Raw genomic sequence first — 25,170 nt, forward strand, 5'->3', positions numbered from 1 at the left:
AAATAATCATTGATCCTCACAGTAAAAAGCAACTGATGAAGGATGAAATTATTCTGCTTGGGGGAAAAAAGTTACTGTTCAAAAGTTGCATAAAATTACAGTTACTTAGCAGTTGACAGGTATACAAAACTATAAGATGCAGTAGAGCTAGAAAATACGAAGTGTAATATAGCTAGAAGAGGTGAATTTAGCTTAAACACCGGTTTCTAGACAAAAGATAACAATCTTTTTGGTTGTGATTAACTTGCATCAGTCTTTGATCCAATTCCTTGTTTAAAGGGATCAATACTGCACATACAGCAGTGAGTTTATTGTCAAGTCCTTTCAGAAATAAGACAGTGAATTAAAAATCAATTATACGTGCAGAAAAGTTTGTGTAGGGCAATCAATTTTGTCCTTTTAGTTTGCAGAAAGATTCCATTGTTTAACCAGCTGTGAAAAGGAATGAATTTTAAAAGCCTCCAGCAAATGAGAGAGCCCAAATGGGGCGGGGGGTGATGGGGGAGGAGGTGTAGATTAAAAAAAATAAAATTATTTCGGCATTTCATGTTCAGCAAAGGCTGCCTTCAGGGATAAATCTATAAATCCTGTCACTGACCTTGGTTTCAAAATGGGTGATTTCACCGCTTTCGCTAATCTTGATCTTTCCACAGCTGCCAGATAACTTGGTCTTTTCTTAACAATATCATTTTTTTATTTGCTTTGTTTAACCACCATATGTTTCTTGATTCATCGTCTTTCTGCCTTCATGTGGAATATTTTTATCTATTAAGCACTTACCATATTGCTGATCCCCAAAAAATAATACAACAAATATTTACACTGGCCAGTTGCCACAGCTTAGGCGGCTATTTCTGTGTGGGGACGGGAAGCCAAACTCCAAACTCAAAGTTTAACTCCAGTATAAACTAAATAATTTGTAGGTGCTTTCAGAAGCTGGTGTTTTGTTTTCTACAAAAAGGTTTGAGAGAGAGGCGGAAGCACATACACACCCTGTTGCCAAGGGGAAAGAATCTGCTGCTTGAAAGATTAATAAATACGACAGCAGTTGATTGTTGAAACCATGTTTTTCATCTCGTTTTCAAGGGCATCTTAAAAATGGAGATCACTTACACTTCCTGGCGTTCTCGATCATCTTCCCGTGTTCATTTAAAAATGAGAACAAGGCACGGGGGGGACTTGAGAGATTGCATTCGTTCTCCCATAGGGCAAAGTGGTTCTTTTATAAACGAAGAGGGCCAAAAAAGCCATCCCTCGTAGTTTCTTAGCAACAGAACTGGAGTCAGTTGTAACGTTCGTGTATATCTCACCAGTGCTATGTATAGAAGCACGAGCCGTGCAGCTCAGCAGTGTTGCAGCTGAAACAAAGACCATTCACCCGAGCCTGGTGCAGGGGGAGAGAATGAACCGAAGCGTGCTCATACGCTGTGTGCACTCGTCTGTCTTTTTCCTTCTCCCAATAGGTGATGGTCTGGTCAGTGACACAGTTACTGTCCTCAATGCTCCGACCTTTTATTCGGATTTTATCTGCTGAGGGATCCAGAATCTGGTTTAAATATAACATCATCCTATGTCCTGTTCTCCTGCAAAAGGAAATTGAGTCATGGCATTGTAACAGTGAGAGCATCTGAGGAGTGCAGGGATTGTCAAAATCCTGGGACTTCGTAGGGTTAATGGTTTTACCATAGCAAGCAGAACCAAGTGAGTTGTTTGAAGTGTTCAACTCTTGTGATCATGGTAAAACTTTTTGCCCTCTTTCTGTCTTCTGGGAGGGTGGTCTTGATTTAATTTTTAAAAGATAGTGTATATCAAAGCTATCTTACATTCCACTGACCTATTTACTCTCAATTTTTTTGTACATAACTTAATTTCCAAATTCTGAAATTCAATTTTTTAAAGAGATAATCCGTATTTGTTAATAGTATGATTGACTTTCGGAAAATTGATAGTGTTAATAAGATACATTTCACAGTTTGCTTCCCCTTCAGAATGCAAATGTCATAAGTAGCCTTAGATAGATTTCTGGCTCATGCTCCTTGGTGTACGTTTTTCCAACACCCCAACATCTATGAGTGTATGAGTTTATGCTTCTGAAAACAATTTTATAATTTAAATATAAGAAGTGTTGCTTGGCTATCTGTTTTCAGAAGATTTTGTTTGTTTTGGAAATGCTATAAGTAGTGTGCTGAAAATTTAGGTTCACCTTTTCTGACAGGTAAGGAGAGGTGAAGGGTTTCTTGTATTGATAGCAACATGCAGAGTTCTTGGTTTGATTTCAAATGTTTTCAATAGTTCTGTCATTTCGGTAGTTTGGTTGAGTTTATCTGTCTTGCACGTGTTACGAAATTTAAACTACTGGATCCTTACCTAAAAGTGCAATTATAATATAGTCATAAATAATGAAGAAGTGCTTTGATATTTTTCCACGTTAAGCGGATGATAGAAATCTCCAGCATCTTTCCAAGTAATTCTGGCTTAGTCTGAGTTGATACAGGTAAAAGTGTTTCGTTTTGGAATACTTCTGTAGGAATTACACTTTCATTACATAAATAGAGCCTAGGAATGGATTACTTTATATGGCAAATCACTATTTTGTTTTGAAAGAGTTGTTTGCTGTCTAAACCATGGGAATTTGCTGTTTCTAACAAGATTTGCTTTAAAAACACAAAAACCCCCACCTAAAACAAAGCAAGTGCAGAGACAGATTACAGTGTTGGCTCCAACTTGGCAAGATGACATTTGATATTTTTCCTCCTCCTGCCCCTGCAAGTTTTTTCCATCCAGATAGTATGGATCTCTCTGTCTTAGCCTTGACTTTGCTTCTGTCTGAAGGCAGAGGCTGTCAGCTCAGGCTAAATAAGGGGGATCCTGAGGCTAAACTGTAGCTGTAGAGGGTGTAGGTCAAAGAGGTTCAAGAATGAACAGAGCTGGGAACAGATGAGAGTTTTTTCATTGGAAAACAGTTTGGAGCTCTGTCCCTGCTTCCATGCTTGGTAGGGCAAACAAACCACCTTCTCTGTCCTGGTGCTGTGGCAGCAGTCGGTGAACAGACGCTTGTTGCCAGAGCAGCGTTTGCTCGAATAAGTGATGCTCTGTGGAGAAACAGCAGAGAAGCCATATAGCTTCCTTGGCCAAGCTAGAAATACAGAAGAAAACAAATTTCTTTTCCAGTGTCAAATGGTAACTGATTTCAAATAACTATACCTGGCTTCTGAGATGGCTTCTTGGCATCTCCAGGCAATGAAAGCTATAGGGGGGATTGGAGAGGGGAGAAGAAACCCAGCTAGGTTTGCCACCTGGCTTGTGGAGAGTGAGAGTACCAAAACATCCCATCTCGGAAAGCTTTAGTGTAATCAAGGTGGTATTTGAAATGCAGCACTCGTGCTTGAAGCTTTGATTTTAATGTTGGAAAAGGCTCTTTTTTTTTTTTAACAGGTATTCTGATATTTTTTTTCTAATAATTAGGAATCAAATTTTAGAATGTCACTAGGTTCTCTGTGGTTCTGCCTGACAGCTTATGTGAGAGTTACTTAGCATGGCCCAGTGGCTGTTGCAGCAGAAAATGACAAAATGCTTCTTCAAATTGGTACAGTGACATAATTCATATTTAAGAAACTTTGATTACTGTCACAATATGGATGCTCTGTGTGCTTTAGTGCTCAGGACTTATCTTTCTTGCGCAAGCATAAGCAGTATGAATGCCAAAATACACCTCATTTGCAAGTTCTGTTTGCATGATAAATTTTATTTTTCTAATCTTGCCTATCAACAGCACCAATTTTTTTAATCTTTCAGATGACATAAAAATGCATTTTAATGAAGCAAATTATATAGCTTTGTCTCCTTTTGTGTATAAGCAGGGCGGCCAGATTCAATTAGGCTGAAAAATGATCATTTGTTCTATTACAGGCTGTAACAGAGCGAGTGAAAAAACTGTGATCCATCACCAGTTGCTCAGCTTTATGGTACTTAAATCACTTGCCATTCTGTCAGTGGCTCCGAATCCTCTATGGGAGCCATTATTTAATTTAAGTTTGTGGAGGTGTCACTTGTTTGATAATAGGCTTCTTCTGTAGTAGACGCATAGTGACTAAATATTAATCATTTTCTGCATCCATCCAAGATTCCTAATTAGTTACGAGGGTAACAGTGCCAGTAAAGCTAATGATTACACTGCCATGGAAAGAATTTGACAGCAAATAAGGACTTGATATAGAGAGATACTCAGTACCTGCTAGAGCTGAGAAGGTTTAATTCCTGAGTCTGGCTCCATGTTGCTTACATAGCAAATGTGAGGGGCTTCATATCTGGATGGAAATTAAGATTTGAATGTGGAAATGCCACCTTAGAAGAATAATGTTTTCCATTTCATAGTAGCTGAGTAACTCCTTTTTACCTTTTTAAAAGTTTACGTAGTCGACACAGATGAACCTCAACGCAGCAGTCCTTGGAGAGCTTGTAAATCCTGTCTGTGCTTCTGCAGAGGTTCTCTTCAGCTGGCACGTGGTTAGGTTTTCTCTTCCTTCCTCCTTGCTTAAGTGTTGTGTAAAGGATGTGTTGATCAGCGCTCATGAGGGTGCGTTTACAAACTACTGCTTTGTGCTCCTGGTCCAGAGTTGCTTTGGTACTTTCGTGGGGCTGTGGCTTTGCATGGAGCATGGTAAAGACTCAAAGTGCACGTAGCTTCTGGGTTTGTGGTTTTGCTTCAGCTTTTACTGGCCTCCTGATACCTCATTTGTTCCCCTATCCACCTGTGCGTGATCCACCATGTTTTTTCTTATTCTTTTGTTCCTTTCCTTCCTTTCCTCCTCTCGCCCCACCCCCTTTCGTAGCATCCACTCAGATTTTTATAGCTTTTAGGCTACATGGGGAGAGTGATCAGACAGGAGCTTATGCATTTAGAGGAGCTAATAAATAAGCATCACCGCGTATTACCCTCCGCTGCCTTGGAATAACTTCCAACACTCAAATCAGACATTCCATTTGTTACAAATTGGGGAAGGCAAAAGAGGGCACCTCTGTTTTAGTAGGGTGCATATTTCATTTATCTGGTATGGAAGATACTGTCCAGTTCTACGTGTCTGGAGAGGTAATTCCATAGTCTCAGCACCACTTCCCCCTTGCCTCCCTCCCCCCAGATATCGACCTTTCAAGTTTCCTTTGCCAGCGTTCACCTTTGTTACCGATGTGTTTCTGGTCCTTCATTTTCAAACCTTGTTTCTTTCCTCTCTTACTTGTGGGTCACTTTTTCGTATTCAGCACCATACCTGTGCCCCCCAGTAGATGGTTTTATTCAGAGCCTCTTGCACAAAAGAAAAGGGAACTTACAAATCGTCTGATTTTTCTTTTTTTTAAAAAAAGCTACTCTTATGTGTTACTGCCAAGATCACCATATGAGCCAACATCTTCCTCAGTAATTGGATGGCTGCGTTGCAGAAGCGTATCGTTCACTTCCTGAGATCTTACATGCTTCTGACAAAAATACAATGAGTGATGGAACAATGAGGGTTGTGGCGTGGGTTCGTGACAGAGGCTTGCAAGGAACTGAAATCTTCTGCAGAGGGACTTGTTGCTTATAATAAAACTAATAATTATTAGTAATTATAATTAGCAAGCTTAGCTGACCATTTATCTACTTTGTTACAAACAGTCGTGTTGCAGATTTTAGTGCTTGGGTGCTGCTTGTACTTGCACTGTCAGCTGGCAGTAGCTAAAGAATGAGGATCTTACTACTAGGACAGTGTTGGTGCAGTCAGGTTCTTTTAAATATAAGGCTATGAAGACAATCTTTGGTTAGCAGTCAGTCAAATTTCTGTAAAAGGGTTAGGCCTTTTTACTCCCTTGTTTAGAAAGAAGGCTACATTATGTGATTTCAGCACAGAGTCTTGTAAACTGGAGGTAAATGCTGCCACTCTTCCTGGGAACTGCTACATAGCTAGGTTAGACTGGGCAACACACCTGAAATAAAAAATTCATTAAGTTACTTGAATGCTAAATTTGGGTGTTCAGTTCTTAGAAAAGTGTCAAAGGATGTGTGTCTGTAACTATTTGGAAATTAGTCTCCTCCTTCAACTGTCACCCATCTTCTAAACAGTGCAAAGTGTCACAAGTGATGTTTTAATATCTTTGGCCTTAGCCATCAGAGCTTACAAGTAAGTCACAGGCTCAAAATGTGCTGCCACTCTTGCCCCAGCCCAGATCTAAAGAGGGCATTTAGGGACTTGTTCACTTCAGTAGGGACAGTATTACTATCTTTTTTGACTGGCAGTATTTTTTTATAATAGAAGTCTCAATGAAAGAAAGAAAACATAGGTTTAAAAAAAAAAATCTTAAATTATGAGGCTTTGGAGACTGAACTTTCTGAAGAGCTGCACAGAATTTGTAGTGTTCTGAATATGCTCATTTTGGTCTTCAGTGTTCAAGGTTTTCTGATACTGCATCATCATAGGTGAAAATGGGCCTTACTATATTTTTATTTCTCTGTAATAAGAGTATTCCTGAAACACATCAGAACCGCCTTATTTTAACTGTAAACAACTCGGCAGGATGGAGAACTCCACTCACAGCAGGAAGTTTGGAGGAAGTTTGCTTTCTGCTTGCTACAGGAAAGGTCTCGCACTGAGGATATGCCGCTTAGCCTGCAATTTTGTCATTATTTGCATTTCTTACACCCAGATTTGTGCTTTCAGGTATGTGTTCACTACGCTGCAGTCAGTGGCAGACTTATCCTGAGAGAAATTCAGGAAGTTTGCAGAGGTTGCCTTATGTCATTTTAGTAAGGGTCACAAACTGAAATTTGTACTTTATTACTTGAGCTCAAAGCTGTGCGTTGCTGCCGTGAGCAGCCCTGCTGTTTAATTATTTACTCGATGGAGTCACCTACAGAAATATTTGCCTCTCTATATGTGTAATTTCTTTCCACCATTTTGTCTCGCTATTCTTGGATTTGTTCCCTGCTCTCAAGTAAGGGAGTTCTTGAAGTGGTTTTATTTGTTTCCTTCTGTCATTTGCATAAAGTCACTGTTTGGAGGCAGAAATAGTGTCTCCAGGATAATTGACAGTGATGGTTGAAATCCTAATGGAACAATGTTTCTGCAATGGTGAATTTGCACTAGAAATACTATGTTTGAGTCTTGGAAGGATCCTACAGTATATTTAAAGTAGTCTGATTGCAGGGTTTTTGTGCTTAGTGTTACAGATTGAAAGGGAAAAGTCACAGTGAAAGAGAACAACTTCAGGCTTGCGTAATAGTGTTAAACTTGAGTAAAGGACATGTATTTCCAGAACTCTGTATGATCTGTATAACAAAAAGAAAATTTTCTGGGGAAAAAGATGGAGAAAATGGAAATGTTCTGATCTTTAAGTAAAGAGCTCAAGTGGAAGCTTATTTTGTGTCAACCCTTGTGTTAGTTATTAGCCGTGTGGTCTGGTCTTGCTGAACTACAGCTCAGGGGTTGGGGGCTGGTGTGTATCTGTGCTCACCCACCCATGTTATTGCCTGGAATGAGCATTTGAGTATTGATGATACAATGGAGGGCAGAGTGGTGTTCCCTGTGGCATTGTAAGTTGAGCAAAAATCCTGTTTAAAAAAAAAAAAAAAACCAAAACAGTCTGAGGAGAATGAAATTCAAAGGGAGGCTAATATATGATGTTTTCCTCTTGGCTTGTTTCTGCTCAGTAAAGGTGAGGAAATGTAGGGAACATCTTCAGCCCTGTGGAAGATGATATTCGTTCTGATGTTGGCATTATTCAAGGAAATATTTGTAACTTTAAGATGGCACTGGCATTGCAGCTTTTGGTACAGGTATTTGAGATTCAGAGTATGTGAGGAAGAGAAAGGTTAATATTCCAAATTGATCCATGATTCCTTTGGATGAAAGGTGGTATAGTAGGGCATTGTTTATGTTCCACAAGTGCTGCTTTTCTGTTTTGGTTCATATTACATATGCTGTTTATATGTATTTTTTTATCTCTGCTTTTGGATTCTATACTCTGACTGGTTTCATCCTGTTCAAAAAATCTCCAACAACAATTGGAACTGTGAATTATTTTTTTAGAAAATGAATTTTTACGAAGTTTGAGTGAGCATGAGTTTGAGAAAAGACAAGCAAATAGCTTTTTTTAGCTTGAAGTTTGCAGGTGAAGTGCTGAATTTCTATTACTTGCCTATATTAAAGGGAGATACTTTCAGATGTCATGTGGGAAATGGAGTATGTCCTTGAAAAGGAATGTGGTGACCAACTTCTTTGTGCTTGCTCTTTAGTTTTGATGTATAAGAAGGTTTTTTGTATATTAGCATTTTAACAGCAGTTTAACAATCAGAAATGAATCTCTCTGTGTACAGAAAAAGGGAATCTGAAGTATAATCAAAAGCTTTCTGTTGTCTCTTGGCAGCAGCATGTTGTTTTGTTTCTCTGGGTCATAAGTGTGCCAGACCTTTGTTCTCTTTAACTCTTAAAATGCATCTTTAAAAAATTGTTTATGTAAAAATACACTCAAATCATTTTAGCTTTGTTTGCAGCACTGAGAAACTGTTGATTACAGGAGCGCACAATCTTCAGATAATGTTGTATAAACAGAAAGGGCTTTTTTTTGTCAATGAAGGCAGTCTCCAGTTTGATGGTTTTTAAGGTTTGTGTCCATGAAATAGGATAGTCTTAGACCCACTCTGTGAAACATGGACATGCACAATGTGATCGCTTTCTGAAGATCACAGAAGAGCAAATGTCTCAGGGAGACTTTGTGAGCAGCTGGAGTGTTGCACAGATCTGGATCTGCCTGTCGTGCTTGCCTAGGTGGACCCGTATGTCTATCAGCAGAAGGTCTGTCATGGGCATTTAAATATAAATGTGGGCGAGTTGGCCAACCCGGTTCTTGCTGGTTGAAGATTAAGTTTAGTAGAACAGGGAAATGCTTGCCTTTGTGTTAAATATAACTGTTTTTCTGCACTGCTGTTTAGAGGAGAGATGTGTAGAGTTCTGAGGGGTTCTGCAGTTCCAGCCTTCTTCTGGAGGCTCAGGACTTGTTGCTGTCTTTGGAAGATCTTCCTGCAGCTCGACCCTCTGTTGCAGTGCCACCAGGGAGTGAGTTCTTCAGACTCAGTTTGGAAAAAGGAATGCCTCCTCTTCCCACCCTGACTTTATTAGAGGAAAGTAAATTGCAGACTGAGCAGTTCAAACAAGAGTGCTCATCCGTCCCTGCCTGTTCCTCTTTCCGTTGAAACGTGGGATCATGCAGCTGCAGTAGTTAGGATGGATAATAATGCTTGTAATAGTCCACGAGTTGTTTTTTCAGAGAGTCAAGGTTGTTTATCAAATATCCCTTCTAGAGCTCAGGAAAAGTACAGTCAGGTTTTCTTTTTTTTTTTTCTCCTGCTGCTGCCTTTAATATCCAGCCTTTTTTTGATCTGTGCATCAGCCTGTGATGTGCCACTGCAGGCTGTTCTTAGATCAGGTTTCTCGGCGTGCTGTTGACTTTATCTCGTTTACCGGATCACATTTCTGTTGCCATACGCCGTGTGATCGCAGCCTCCCCGCAGCTTTTTAACAATTAGTAATTGAGCAGGAAGTGTGTGTTCATTACAATAGCCTTTTGATTTTGGTTTTACAGTCACGCAGTGTTTCGCGCGGAGCGGAGGCGGGGGAGGCACTTCTCCCAAACACGCTTTTGACAGAGAGAAGTCTGTTGTTGCAGCCACTTGGCTATTTGTCAGCACTTCTCAGACATCCCTCTCGCACAGGTTGCTTGGCAACCCGGGCCGGAGCCATCGCACCGAGGCCAGTGCATTTGCAAGAGCAGGTTGGTAGATGATTTATCGGCGGGGCTGCCAGCGTGGTGAACCCCAGAGGCAGGACTGGACCTTTTAACAGGAACCGACGGGAAATGGGAAGGCGAGAGAGAGGGACTGGCTGGCTTGGGGGCATTGTCTGGGGATGTGCAGTGAACGCGCCCGCAGCCAATAATCAGAGGGCGCAATTAGAGCAAAAATAAAGGCTCCTGATTTAGACATAATTGATTTTTTTTTTTTGCTGTTTTGTTTTCTCTTTCTCATTGAGGCTCTCGCGCAGAAACAGGTGTAACGCAGAAAGTGAACCAAGGCTTTGCTCGCTGCTTTGGGTGAACCTGAAATCTCTCACTTCATAAAACCAGCTCTGTCGAAATAGCGATGGTAGAATAAAGCTGGGGTTAGCACATAAGGTTAGCAGCACCTTGACAGCTCAAAGCCTGGGGTGAAGGAATAGTCGAATTCTCCCTCTGCTTTGGAAATGTCTGAGACCTGTTGTGTCACCTTTGGTAGCGTGTTGCCTTTCATACAGGCTTTTGCATCGATCCCTGGCATTAAATAGAGAAGGGAAAGAGGAGGTTTACAAACTGGCATTTAGGTAGTAGTTCATGCTGTGGTCAAATGTAGAGCTCTTACCTCCCCCCTTAAAACATCACCTTCCGTAAAGTAAACTGAAGGAAATTTGGATAACCTTTAGGTAAGCAAGGTTCAGTTTTGTCTGCTCGTAAGTCCTTTTTCCAGAATAGTTGTGATAAGGGATTGGCAATACATGGAAAGCATATTGACAAGAGCGTTTTTGCTTTCTTCCAAGAAGGCGAAGAGGAGAGAAAGGATGGTGAATCCACTTTGACCTTTTGAATGGCAGTGTAAACGCTTATTGAAAATTCTAAATAAATGTGTGTGTAACTAGTAATCCTGCTCTACATGCAATCCCATTTAGCCAACTGTGTATGCAAATGTGCTATTAATGTGTTTGCATCCAGTATAAATATACAAATCTAATCTGTTTATATATGTAATTTACACACAGCTGTGCTCATGCTCACTTAATACCAATATTTTCAGCAAGCGAGAGGTATCATGGGAGATCTATTGTTCAAAACAAAAGCTAACAGTGCAGCACCATGGAAGGGGGGATCATTATCATTTCAGGATCTTTTGGCATTCCCTTGAGGGAGTCTGCTTAATGACTTTCCGTCTGTGTGTATGGCTGTGAGTATACAGAACGCAGACCGGTGGATGTTGTGTGCCTCTGCATCTGTGGGATGCTTTGGTGTGGAATCTCTTGTAGTCTGAGGTAGGGTTTGATTTTTCAGTATAGTTTTTCAGGGAGACAAAGTGATCTGATTGGGAGGGAAAGCTAATTGTTCAGGTTTGTTTGTAGAGGATACTTGATCTTACAGGCAAATGGCCTAAGGAGTATAAGATTTTTATCACATATAGATGACCAGCAATGCACTCTGAAGAGATGCTTCGAATATCCAATGAGAACATCAATGCCTTGTAATAGAGATCGGTATCTAATGGACACCATCAAAGTATTTTTGGTTTTCCATAGTATCTTTGAGTAAGAGGACTTGGTGAAAAATAATTTTATTTTTGAAATACCACAAAGGTTAGACGACAACTTTGTCTTGGTCTTGGCACAATAGAGTTACTTCATTAAAATAAATTGACAAGGAAAATAAACAGACCAGTATTTGTTAAAGGAAAGATGAACTTGGTTTTAGTATGTATTTTGAGCTAAGGTCACAATCTGCTGAATGACGAAGCAAATTGAGTAAGTATATTTTGGAGGTAAAAGATGCATTCAACCAAAGAAAAAGTATCTATATGCACACTCACATACATATATATGATTGTTCTCTTCCAGTCCTGCTCTACAAAATGATCACCTGCATGTGGGCTTTCTCTTTGGGGCTGGAAGTCTGGAAATATGTTCGTGGCACAAACTAAGAAATGTTTAACTGTTTACAGTCGTGAAAGGGAACTGTTAAAAAAACAAACACACACGCACAAAAAAAACCACAAATACAAAACCAAACCAAAGACAACAGACAAATAAACTCATCAAAATTGGGTACATAAACATCTGTAGTTTGTAATTAAGCAGCAAGAACTGGCATTGCAGAGGTTGGCTGGCATTTATTACTGTTCATGCTGCACTGTCGTAGCTAACTGGTGCAGTGTACAGTGAAGGATCTTTACTTGCTGTTATTCTGCAGCTTTCTGCAGGCCAAACAGATCCTGAAAGAGCTTGTGTGTACAGTGTCAGTGATCGTCAAAGCACAGACATTCCCCTACAACAGAGGCTTCTTGCAGCAGAAATTTGTAGTAAGTGGCTGCAGACATCTTCAAGCAGTTGCCGGACTGTGTGAACAGTTTCTCATACGTTTGCATGGTCATGTTAGAGAAGGGAATAATAAGGTCCTTCAAATCACGACCTGTGCTTCAGTGCAGCCTCTTCGGGAGGAGACTAAATTGCAAGCTGGTGACAGCATTACTTCTGCAGGAGTAGAGAAAGAAGTGCTGTGGTTAGAGGTGGGACAGAGCAGTAAACTTAACCTGGGAGCATCTGAGATGATGTAGGCTAAAGGCAGATAACACTGAGGAAACAGTGGAAACATAGATGTTGCTGCAAAGATCTACTGCTTCTGCTTGCATGCTTGAGATCGTCTCTGATACAACGCCAGGGTCTGTGGAACAATGTGCAGAGATGTTTAGGGAAGGCTTGTAGTGTCTTTCTATGAAACAAGTTTGCCAGCTAGGTGATTTTTGCAAGCTTGCTGTTAAGTTGATGTAACACACAACAGCACAGGTATCTAATGCTAAGGGTAAAATTGCTTGCTACTTCAAAATTGAATTTAAAGAACATTAAGCAGAGTTACGGTAGTGACAGGAAGCAATAAAATGAAGTTCAGATGAGGTTGAAGCATATCCTGTTCTCCTAGCAGTGGGGCACGTTAAAGGAACGTAGCAGAGGCCTGAATGTGGATTTCTCTTGATAGTTCCTCTTTCCCAGTGGACTGGACTGATTTTTTTTTTTGTTTGTTTGTTTTTACAAAGGTTTCAGGTGAGCTTTGTTGACTCATCATGCTTGTTTCTCATTCTACATGCTACTGTCCTAACAAGAATATTGTGATAATTTTGGACCGATTCTTGTTCATGGAAAGTTGCTCTGAGGATCTGCGTTCTTAGGCCAAGAAACCTCTGTGGAACATCACTCACTTCTGCCCTCTCCTATACACCTAGAAAAGGGTTTTTTTACCTCTCTTCTTTTGTAGCTTTTTCTTCTCTTTAGGTGTCAATTGGCGCATCTTAAAATTATGTTGTGGAAGCCACTATCCTGTTCTCTTTCTGACCGGACAGAACATCTGTCCATCTCTCCACCTGCTTCTCCATCATGCAGCCTTGCTGGGCTCAGTGCCAGAAAGGGTCTTCCCCCAGCTTTAACCAAGCTGCCAGTCCGCAGTCTGGGCTGCTTGAGAAGGCAGGACCGAGGGGAAGCCTGCCAGCCCAGGCTGGAAGCGTAGGGGGAATGGCAAGGGCACATGGATGTGACTGCACCCTCCCATCCCTGAGACCTTCCCTCCTCTGGCCGCACGCATCGCTGGTGCACCATCTTGGGGCAGTTGGACTTTTTCTGGGTAAGAGCGTGGAAAGAGTTAAATAGGCATGCTGTGTGTCTGCAGTGGTTAGGTGGATTCTGAGAATAGCTTGGATATGTGTGACAGCTGCTTTTTCTTCGACTTGAAGCACCTCTTTTTGCCCTTGATGGAATTACTTACTGAGCAGTACTTAGTCCTGTTATTAAGCATATAGAATTTCTTTGAGGTAAAGAAACAATAAACACTAGCATCATTCTCTGCTACAGCCAGGTATAGTTTGGTGGAAAAATAAATAATTGTGAATTATACAAGGTGTGGTTTTGTAAGAGATATCAAACATCTTCAAGTTAAACTGTGTCTCCTTAAGGAAACTGTCAGGATACTTCTGTTTCTAGAGGACAGCTTCTGTCATTTAACAGTGTCAGCAAACGCCTTTATTTGCACTGTATACACGTAAGCGAAACATAATGTTAAAGCTCAGCCAAGCTTTTAATAATATGTACTCTGTGCACTGAAATTCAGCTAGTGTGCATGTACAGTGAGTGTCTGCAGGCAAAAAATATTGTGTGCAGCAACCTAAAAATGTGCTGCACACTTAACGGAAGTTTTACAGATAAAACCAAATCTCATTTTATTTTCAGAACTACTGCCATAATTTTTCATCTTGTGGAATTTAAGAAATAAAGATGTGTCTATGCATTTAGCGTTTATTTGCTGTTAACTATTAAAACCCTGTAAATTTTCCTACCATATTTACTGTAAAACCTAAAAAGGCATGTTAAATATGGAAGATAGTGACAACTTCAGTTGGCAGCTGCCTAGAAAACCTTGGGCCTTTCAAAACATGCAGTGTACCTACTGCTTTCATGATTGCAAAATCTTCCATTTTTACATGCTTATAATTTAAGGAGAAGATTGAGAGAAGAACTTGCTGTTCTTGGACATCTTGGAGATGTTTTCCTCACATTTTCTAAAAAAAAAAAAAAAAAAAATAATCCTGATTTCCTGGATTAAGAAGGAACAGAAAAGGCTCTGTGTATGTGTGTTTGTAAATATATTGCATTACAACATGCTCTTCACTAATTAACCAGGTGGAAGTCATGGGAAGGGAATGAAATAGCACATGGATTTTCGTAAGAGAAAATACATTTGATCTAAACCTGATTAAAGCATCACCTCAGAAGAGACCTATTAGTAGCAGTTACGAATTTACAGTTTTATCAGGGCTGTCCTGGCTTTCTGAAGCCCAGGAGGTTTCAGTTTGAAATTCTTAAATTGATTAAACAGGTCATTTTGTACTAGATGTTATTCTTGCCTGCTGTTAGAAACAGCTGTATTTTAAATTTCTGCAGTAAAGAAGAAAGCTTAACTGGGAACCTCAGTTCCCAGTTAAAACCTGGGGTGCTGAATTTCAGTGTGCAGCAGCAAATTTTTCCTGCCAAGCCATAATCTCATGATAATAGAAACCTTAACTACTGCTTTGCAGTGGCATTATCATCACATTGATAAACATGCCATCTGAGCTCTGCTAGTCAGAACATAATGGCTTTGTGTATCTTGTCATGGTATTTGTTTCTCGGGATAAAATACGGGACCTGCAAGGAACACATATGCAAACATTTGCATGCTTGTTCCTTGTTCTTCCTTGGTTATTTATAGCTCCCTGTTTACACATCGTAGCAGGATACTGCAGAATCTAATACGTTTTGTTGGGGAAGCTCGAATTGTAAAATGGTATTAGGAGATGGTGTGTTATGGCTAGTCAATAGCCATGGTAACCACTTCATAAAATATATCTTTGTGGTCTGCCAACATTGACTGACCTAGCAAGCCATGGGATTTCCTAATGCCACTTCACAGCAATAATTATCCACAGCGTTTTTTTTAATTGTGTTACAGTTTGTCTTCAGTGAACAGTACAGACAATAATGCTGACAGAATTCTGTCATAAATCATGTTTTAAAGTTAAACATAAGTGGTGAAATTGAAATGTTCATCTTCATTTTTAAAAGTACAGAACTTGGATTTTTAAACCAATCCAGTCTTTATCAAAACTTCTCTATCTCGTGATTCCATAGGTTTAAGCCTCATTGTTCTCCCCGCCCTGAATTCTAAGACTATTTTAATTCAGCAGCTGTCATTTTCAGATGCCTTCTGTGAGCAGTGCCACATCTCCTGCACCATTAAAATGCAGGCATAAAATCTGTTGCATGTCATTTGTGCAGAGGAGAGAAAATTTAAACTGTATTATGCAGTCTATTTTATGAGATGCTGGCGAGCAACAGGTCACTTCTGATTTGGAGTGCAACTATTTAGTCCTTTTATATTTAAAAACATTTAGAGGTCTCTGTTGTGCTTGACTTGGAGAGAAGAAGTAGCTGTTCTTGCTGCAGGCTAAGGGAGAACTGAACATGCCTGAATTAATGGAAGACTAGAATAGGAAGAAAAATCTGAAAAATAAAATTAAAAAAACCACACACAAAAAAAACCAACCTAAAACAAAACCTTGATAATTTTGTTAAGCTTTAGACTTAGTGTCTAAGTTTCTGGGACCAATTCTTGTGTCCTTTGTTGTTCTTTGTGTATTAAGAAGTGGCTTTCTCTCGCCTTTCAAAAGAGGCACAATTATTTTATAGTTGGATATCTTGCACACTACTTCAGTGGTCCAGTGATTTTGTATGACACTGATAGAGGTGATGGCATAATTGGCCAAAACTTCAGAATGCCAGAAGGATTGACTTCGTTCATATTTGGAAATTTGGAACAGCATTTCAAGCTCCCTATAATTCTGTTACTCAGATAGGCTATGTGATAGGCTTATCTTCCAAGTAGGGATTTTTGACATCTCGTGAGCTCAACGGAAAACAGTTTGTCATAGGCTTTTTTAATATAGAGTTGAATCACAACATAAACCAAATGTAAAATAATTGGGTTAAAAGGAATCTTAAAAAATAAATAAAAAGGTCTCCTGAGTTCAGACACACCATAGTAAGTCTTTGGCAAAATGAGGAACAGGGAATCGGGGCTTTTCATTTTATGCAGTGGACCAGTTTGCTCTTTCATGTTTCCTTGTGCTTTTTCATCTGTGGCTGGAGTATTCTGGCTCTCGTTTCTTCTTCCTCCCCTACAGCTTTTTATGTCACCTTTCCCTATATATGTTCTGGTAACGGATGCTGCAAAAGCATCGTACCTCCGACACAGTGATGCCAAAGCCAGGAGCTGAGCTGCATAGTTTAGAATCTGAGTTCCTGTTGGATTGCCTCTTTGAAAATGTTTCCTGATGGAGTTGATATTCATTCTTTGTGATGAGCTGCAGACAGGAATGATACTGCTCTTTGGGGTGTTGGGAGTGGTATGAGAGCACTGTTGCTTGCCTTGTTGCTGCTGCTGTCTTTCCTTGCCCAGAAGGACAGGACAGAAGAGAGATGCATTTGTTGCCAGGAGAGTGGTTGGCCTCCCTCTCAGTGTAATGAAAATTCCTTGTCATGGAAAAAAGTGAGAAGTGTGTGTGTTAGTGACCACTTACACACTGTAGGCCATCTTGGTATCTTGCTCTGCACATATGTGTGACTTCTGGCTGTGGATGGGGGTTGCTACCTTGCTATCAGTAAAATTTTCCGTGTTCAGGAACACGAGCATCCCTGCCGCTGAACTCTTAAACTCCCGAGTGCTCTGTTTGCTGGTTTAAAAGGAGCAGGTGGGTATGAGCAAATGATATACTGGAAGGGACTGTAATCTCAAAGCCCATACAACTGGTAGTTAATTCTTGTCTCTGTGCCTCCAGGCATGTTCTTGGCGAACCCCAGCAGTCTTGCTGGTTTTGAGGGTCAGGGTTAGGTAAGGACAGATCCCTATGGGAGCATATCTGCAAAACAATATGCATGACATTCCAAAGAGATTGCTCACTCATATTCAGCGTTCCGGTGACGGATTGAGGTGTACAGAGCACTATTTTAGTGGTGAATTGCCCTTTCTGGGATTCCTTATCCAGTTCACAATATGGAAGCCCCTAATCACCTGCCCACCTCCTGCAAGTAGATGTTCACAAGAAGATGTGGTCCAAAATGCATTAAGCCAACTTCAGATATTTTTCTTTTTAGAGAACTACTAATTCTCATCTCCCCCGGAATGTTAGGGGCCATATGTTCAACATTCCTCTTTTTTTTTTTTTTCTTTTTTTCCAGCCAGAATTTGGTGTTTGCTAGTGTTTATACCTGTATGCTTATTTTGGGAAAGGGAAAAGTCCTCAGGGCTGGCCCTTCCAAGAAGAGGCACTCCGTTTAGTCGTAGTCTCCCAGTACTGGTTGGCGGTGGTGAAATGCTGGGGCTGTGGGCGAGCCGGGTCCCGGAGCCGCAGGCCCAGACGGACAGCGTGCTGGGCTCGGGCTACCGACTGAGGAAGGTGCTGGCCCCAAGAGGGGGGAGGGAGCGGGAGTTATTTGCGGGGCGGAACTCGAGTGCGAGGGGCAGCTGCGGGGGGACGGGCGGGCTGCGGCGGCTGGCACAGCGCCTGGCCGGGGCGAGAGACGCCCCCGCGCTGCGGAGCCCCCCCGGGCCCGGCGGGCGTTAACCCGGCGGCCGATCGCGCGGGGCTTTCCCGGGGGGGCCCGGCGATCCAGGCCGCCTTTTGCGGCGCGCCCCGCGGGTGCCGCGCCGCCCAGCCCCGCCGCGATCACATGCTGGGCGGCCGCGGCCGCCGCCTCCCGCCCGCCCGCCCGGCCCTCCGCGCCGCTCGGCTCGGCTCGGCTCCTCCGCTCCGCTCGCCCCGCTGCCCGCGCCGCAGCCCCGGCCCCCGCCATCGCCCGCGGGCGCGGGGCGGCCCCGCCGCGCTCCCCACCTGCGGCCCCGGCCCCGGCGGGCCCCGCCGTGCGCGGCCCCGGCCCCGGCGGGCGGCCGCCGGGCGAGCGCAGGAAGTGCCTCGGCGCGGCCGCGGAGCGGGAGCGGCGGCCGCGGCTCCGCGCTCGCCTGGCGACGGCTTTCTCGGGAAGCCGTGCGCTGGTATTCCTCGGAAAATCGGGAAGGGTGAATCCGGAGGGTTGGCGGCGGCAAGGACTCCTTAACCCCTGCAGCACCTTCCCTGGAGAGTCACTTTTCTCGCCTGGAAATCAGCGTTGCGTATTTTCCTTCGCCTGCTGCTTCTGGCTGGAGAAATAGACTTCGAGAGAGACGTGCAGCAAATACTTCGGTCGTTTTGGAAAAGAACTGACTGTGGTACTGACTTTTTTTAAGCTTCAGATGTTGGAAGTTTGACATAGAAGGGAAGGTGGTTTGAATTTTTCGGTATCTTTTCAAAGCCTTTTTTCCCTTATCGGTTTTCAGTTCCTGTGTAGGTATACGTGGTTTTTTTTTTTTCTGTCGGCAGTCCTTAAGCTAAGAACGTTGTTTGGCTGTTGTGCTGATTAACGTGATTTTTTTTTTTTTCCCTTCTGCTGACATACTATTTTTGTTATCTTTTATCACAGAAACGTTTTATTAAGGGGTTGAGGCAGTACGGCAAGAACTTCTTCAGGATCCGAAAGGAGTTGCTTCCGAATAAGGAGACTGTAAGTACATTTGGACTTTATGTAATTTGCTTTTTCTCTTTCTGCTTCAGTGTTTTTCTGCTTCACACGAAACTATTTCCTTTTACCCTGAACTAAATTATGTTCAGATAAATGGAAGAGAAATCCACAGCCAGAAAAAGTAGCTGTGATTTTTAGTGCAGTTCTTAGGTCTTAGTGTATGAAAGATGTTACATAAAATAGGCGTCATTGCCGGACAGAGTCACTAAGGTTGGATGAAGTGTATTTATGGAGACCAAATCTAATTTTAAATTCTGACATTATGATGGGATAATACATTTATGTCACCCAGTTGGGCTCAAATGGCAGTGGATAATTAAAGAAAGCCTAAAACAAAACAAAATCTAATTGAATCTGGAAGACTGAGGTATGTGCTGGCTGCTCCTTCGACCTGCAGAATTTGGTGGTTGTATTTAACTCTCGATGTTCCTGCAACGTGGACAGCAGGCATGTAACTTCAGTTTCTGAATTGATCTGTGGCTTATTACTCTATGAACTTCATAAAGCTTATATAACTGTCATTCTACTGAAAATCCTGGCAAGTGGTTAGAAAGAAGATGGACAGGGAGGAGTGCTTGACTTCTTCAAAGGAAAGAGGGTTTGGGAAGCCTTGGGAATCTAGTTACTTTTCCATTAGTCCTAATTGCCAGGCTTCTCTAGAAGCTTCGGTTTCTATTCTGCAGGTGTCATTTAACTGCTGGGAGGGTGGTTTTGAAAACCAGTTTTCATATTTGTTCTGAATTTAGAAGGAAGATAACTCAAAACAGATTATTTTCTAGCAATGTGTTAGTGATCTGGAAAATATTTATTTAAAGCATAACTAGTTGTTTAGACTTTGTGTGGAATTTGGATGTTTAGTGGGGAAGAACATTACTGTAAAAATATTATAAAACCCATCACTTACTGTAAGACGTTTCCCTTCTGAGATGTTCTTGTGAGACAGTGCTGTGATATCACAATCTTTTGTTGGTAAATTCTAACACTGCATAAGTCGAATGGAAAGGGGAGGATGAAATGATTCCTGGAGTGCCGTAGTTGGTGTATACGTTCACTGATTCTATTGAGAACGATGGGAAGACTTAGTTATGGATCAAGTGTAGGTAGACTTTGCTTTAGTATTCTTTGGATTGTGAGGTGTGAAGGCCCTGTGTTGGAAAGATGGCAGCCTAGAAGAAGTGCCAAAATAGTGTGCTTCTTAGCAACATCTAACAGATCCAGCACAGTCAGCTTAAGCAGTCCGTTCCGCTTTTCTTTAGAGTATCTCCTAGCAGTGCATTTAGGACAAATTGACATTAACTTTAGAAATGAATTCTGCTGATGTAAGTTGCTGAGAGGCGAAAGTACTCTCTCTTCTAGAGTTGGAATTACAGCAAGTATAAAATATTCTTTTAAATCTAAAATGTCACAGTGATAGAGAAAAACAGTTTGTAGGAGAAAGGAAAACTAAAGAACTGAGAGTTGGGGCAGGTGTCTGACCCTATTTGTACTACTTGACTTCCACATTTGAACTTGGATATCAGGCCTAAGGCTTTCTGTAGAAGTTTAGCAAGTGCTGTTAAACTTTATATAAGCTATCGTTTTTCAAGTGTTACACTTCTGTTTCATTGCGTCTGAATTTTTGGTATGGAGAAGACTAAAGATTAAGTGTGAGCAACTGGAAGCAGTGTGGTGATGGCTTCGAGCAGGCTTTTTTAGCCCCTAGTGGTAACTGATCTACAAATAACCTTTGTCCTGCAACGGATTGTTTAATCTGTTTCCTATTTTTGCCCACAGGTCTTACTTCTGCTTTCTTTTAATTCTCAGTCTTTCAGACAAAATTTGCAGCAGTTTTGCAGTAGTAAGACATGCAGAATAAAGGCTGCAGTAAATAACTATCCAGTTTTGATTTTCCTTCTTAGAGTGGAATAATGAATAATGTAAATTACAAGGCTGTGGAATTAATTTGTCTGTATTTTTTCATCAGCAGAATAATTTCAGATACTTTGCCTGCTGTTTTTCTATTGCAGTGTGAAGTAATCCTCTAGCAGTTCCAGAATCGCTACAAAAAAGGCCTTATTTTCCTTTTTAGCCACCACCTTAACATGAGGTGAAGCTCTAAAAATTATTATATGAATGCAGAAGCACTATGGCAACTCCCAAGTTCTGCAGAAGCTGCTTGAAAGTGAGTCAGGGGCATTCTTGAAGTGACTTGCCCTAGATGGAAACCAGGCTGTAGGTCAATACACCCTGCACATTTCTAATTTATTAGAGTTTACCTTGCTAGTCACCGAAGCCCACAGGGAGGGGAGCCAGGGTTTTTGCCTCTCTGCAAAACCCATTTAAAGTTAAATCTCCTTATTATCATGCTTCTTAATGTGTGCCTTTTCTAGACACAGAAATTTGTGCTGGTTTCACTGGGGGAGAGCTCTGCCTTAAGCCCTGTGGTCGGAACATTGCAGTAGTGCAAAATAAGTAAAACAGTAGAAATACAAAGTCGTTGTATAGACTAGGCCTATTTTATATTAAATCAAGCTGCTGGTGCTGTACAGGAAGTCAGAATATAGAGGTGAATATGACATTGTATTTCTTATACTATTGGAAGGTGTAAAGTGGCCGTGGTGAGAGATGAGAATTAGGCCACACTGTGCTAAGTTTTCACAAGCATGTTACGGAATGTCCTATTTGAGTTGTACCTTTGCCTTTTTTTTTTTTTCCTTCTCCACAGTTAATGTACCATATCTTTTAAGAGCACTCTGTATTTGTCGATGTGTGTTTTAACTAGTTTAACAAAGCTTTTGAACCTTTTTTTCTTCTGAATGAGTAACCAGCAAGAAAACCAATCTTTATGAAAGAAAATATTTACTGCATGTCAAGGCTATATGTTTGTTTAGGTCTTCACTCTTCTAGTTTATTTCAAATTTCCAGTTTATTTCAAAGGTTGTGTCTGAGAGGGTTTCCCAGTGGGCATGAGCGTAAATAGCTGTAGCATTCTCTTAAAGCTTGTGTATAGAAGAGACACAGGAACTAAAATCAGCTCTTATTTGAGTGTGCCCTCTGCTGAAATGGGAATGCTGAAATGGATCAAGGAAAGCCAATAGTTGGAAGGCTGGATCGGTAAGTGTTAACCTTGTGATACTCTGGAGAAAAGGAGCCTCTGTGTAGATGAGCTTAAATAGAACTTTTGAAACTTCCCTTGGGTTTCTGTTGAACTCTGTCTTAAATACAGCTTCTCTGTTCCTGGGTATCTTTCTTCATTTCCCCTTCCTCCTGAATATTTTCTCTTAGTTGGTTGTAGCTGTAGTTGAATGGCACAGGTGGTGAAGCTGCTCTCATTTGGTTCATGCTTAGCAGCAGTTTTGATTCTTCTCCATAGTAAGCAGAGAAATAAATTTTGGAGGCGCTTGTGTGACAAGAACAGTTTTCATTAATAACTTTCATTTAAATTCATATGTTGTGAGAATGCTAGGTACACAGCTGGCAACAAGTTTTCTTAAGTATCTGATTTGGCTTGAAATGTGATTTTTATTCCCCCCTTCTTTGGGGTTAATTTGCTAAAACTTTGTGATAATACGGGATTTTCGAAGTATTTAAAATTCTTCTGCTCCGAATTCTTTAAGTGATTACGCTGAGCTACTTGAGTTTGAGAGTTTTAGGAACAACAGCATTGTGACAGGCCTGAGACGAACGTACTTAAATGCCTGCAAGGCCAGGGATTGACTTGATGTGTTCCTGTAAATACCTTAACTCTGTGTTAGTGACATGCAAAGGGTAAATAGAAACCTGGAATGAACGTCAGCTTGTGCAGAGCAATGATGTCCGGTCAGAGCAGGAGGCGGAGGACGCCCAGTCGCAGGGTCAGCTTGCTCACATTCAGACTGGGTCCGGTTCCACTCAGCCGACCCTTGTGCTGGGCACTCAGAAACACTCATGTGAGCTTCAGTTACGGTGCAGTTGCCTTTTGCCAGAGCTATTTAAATCCCAGAAGAAACAGATTTGCGTTCTTCTGGCTGGAGTTCTGCAGCCTGCTTTGTTAGATATGTTGTCTGACCAGTGGAACTCAAATGTCTTATGCTGGTGAGTAAGCCATTAGAAGTGGAGGAGGATATGTGTGATTGTCCCTTTGGTGGCCTTACAGAGGTTTAAGAGTAGTATCATGTTATACCGTTGGATAGCCATGGTATATGCTGCAATCGAATTGAGGTTTTGGAAACACTGTGTCTTTCATGGGAATAGGCCCAGGCACTTTTGACTTCTTCTACCTATTCTTAAAACTGAGGATGACACCTTTCTGAATGTTTTGAGGTTCTCAAATGACTCCTGCTGCGTTCTTCAGGGAAGGTTTATGGTACAGTGATTCTGGCCATAGTCTAATTGTCCGCTTGTCTTTTTTCTGGCAGGCTGAAGCTCCTTAGTGAGCTTGGTAGTGCTGCTTGCTTGGTAAGAAGTCTAAAAAGAGGACAGTGAATCTTTGTGGAGGCATGCAGGCTTTGGTCTAATTTTGTTTTGAATTTCCCTATTGAGCACACAGATATCTTTGGTGTGTGTGATTTTTGGTTTGGCTGCTTAGCAAGAGACGACAGAGTGCCATCAAAAGGTCTCGCCTCTGGGTGGATGCTTCTGTATTTAGCTTTAAAACACAGTGTGAATAGAAGTAATGGACATCAGCTGTTTTCCTTAAATCAAAATACCTGTAACGTGCTGTGTTTATGCACGTAATAACTCAATATGCATCACTTTCTTCTTTAGGAAAAATAGTCTCTCTTCTGATAGTAAAATCCTTCTCTCCCCATTGAATGCCCTTGGGACATCTCTCTGAGACTAAATAAGCTGTGCTCTGTTAATGTTAGGAGACAAAATGAGTGCAGTGTGAGCTTTCAGCATAAACTTCTGTTTAATTTTAGATTGGGGTTTAGATAAACAGTTTTATTCTTGCCTCATTAATGCTTAATCTTGTGTTACATAATATACAATATTGGCTTCCTGAATAACTCTTAAATATAGTGCAAATGTGTAGTAGCTGAAAGGTCACTGCATTTACCATATGTGCAGGCTGGCAAGGTGTTTGTCCTCTCTGAGAACAAACAAACTGTACTATTCATGTCAACAAACAGCCTTAGCAATGTTTATGCAAAATTCTCATGAGCATATGAAAGGTAAAGATTCTCCCTCAACATAATTGTTCAAATAGCAGTTTTCCTTTGATCAAAAGAGGGGGATAATTAGGCAAATATATTTTGGTCTGTTAGAGTAAAGTGATTAGTTAGCCCTACATTGGCTTTTTAATGTCTGCGTTTAGTGGTATAACTTACTTGTACCAACAGCTGAGTTTGTGTCTCTGGCATGAGCATTATCACTGTTCTCCTTTCCCAAAGGAAAGATATTTTATTTGATGGTGTATTTCCCCTAATGATAGGATATTAATACGTCGCATAGTCAGGGCGTATTATTTCCTGGCTTGTGTTTGCTGCAGGAGTGTTCAGAAGGGGACAAGCTATTTATGCCTTTTCTGTTTGAAAGCTGAACCTTTTTCCTTAATAACTTGTTCTAGCCTAGATGCAGTCAGAGCTGAAATTTTCCATTAGAGTTTGAAGCGACTGCCAACATAAACAGCCACTGCTTCTTTTCATTTCATCTCTGCTCACTGCTGCTAGTGCTTCCATTGCATGGCTATTACAGTTGGACGGTTTTGTTCGTGTTAGAACAGGGACTATATGCTTCACATTTTAAAAATGACAGCCTAAGACTTTTTTTTCTTTAGTCATAGGAGATATCCTACTGGGCTTCAGTCCATTTTTGAAAAATAGGCAGAGGCATCAGTTAGTTGCTTTTCCTGTATAAGTGAAACCATTGATTAATTTGCATAACAAACTTCTGTAGGGAACATATTGCCTTTTTAAAAAAAAAAAATACAGCTATCTTAGCTGATTGAGGGAGAACACTAAATTAATATGTTTGGCTTTAAGGTAAAGCAGTGTGCTGAGGAGGCATACAGTAATTCAGTTCACGCTTCTCACCAGGAGTAAAGTAAGCCAGCCAAAGAATTTAATGAAATGCTGAGCTCATAGAAGCTGAGCTCAGATGGAGATATTCCTAAATTTAAGTGGCACTGAGATGAAAGCTGTTTACAAAGACCAGATCATCTGTAAAGGGATGTTCATTATGTGTGTTCGCTGCGGATTGGCTTGTTTTTAAAAGTGAACTGTTTAACCTATTGCAAATTTCATCATTTTATTGGATG

The 25,170-nt window shown here is 41.2% G+C and overlaps 1 protein-coding gene across 1 annotated transcript in view; it reads left to right on the plus strand.

The window, feature by feature from the left end:
* Positions 1–25,170, plus strand: part of RERE (arginine-glutamic acid dipeptide repeats) — a 169,728-nt gene that overhangs the window by 99,403 nt on the left and 45,155 nt on the right. Inside the window, exon 10 of the mRNA XM_086625526.1 lies at positions 18,855–18,935. Coding sequence (XP_086481652.1) covers positions 18,855–18,935 — 81 coding nt within the window. The remainder of the gene's footprint in view (positions 1–18,854; positions 18,936–25,170) is intronic.

This window comes from Tauraco erythrolophus, chromosome 23 (genome assembly GCF_009769465.1).
Source record: "Tauraco erythrolophus isolate bTauEry1 chromosome 23, bTauEry1.pri, whole genome shotgun sequence".
Classification (NCBI taxonomy): Eukaryota; Metazoa; Chordata; class Aves; order Musophagiformes; family Musophagidae; genus Tauraco; species Tauraco erythrolophus.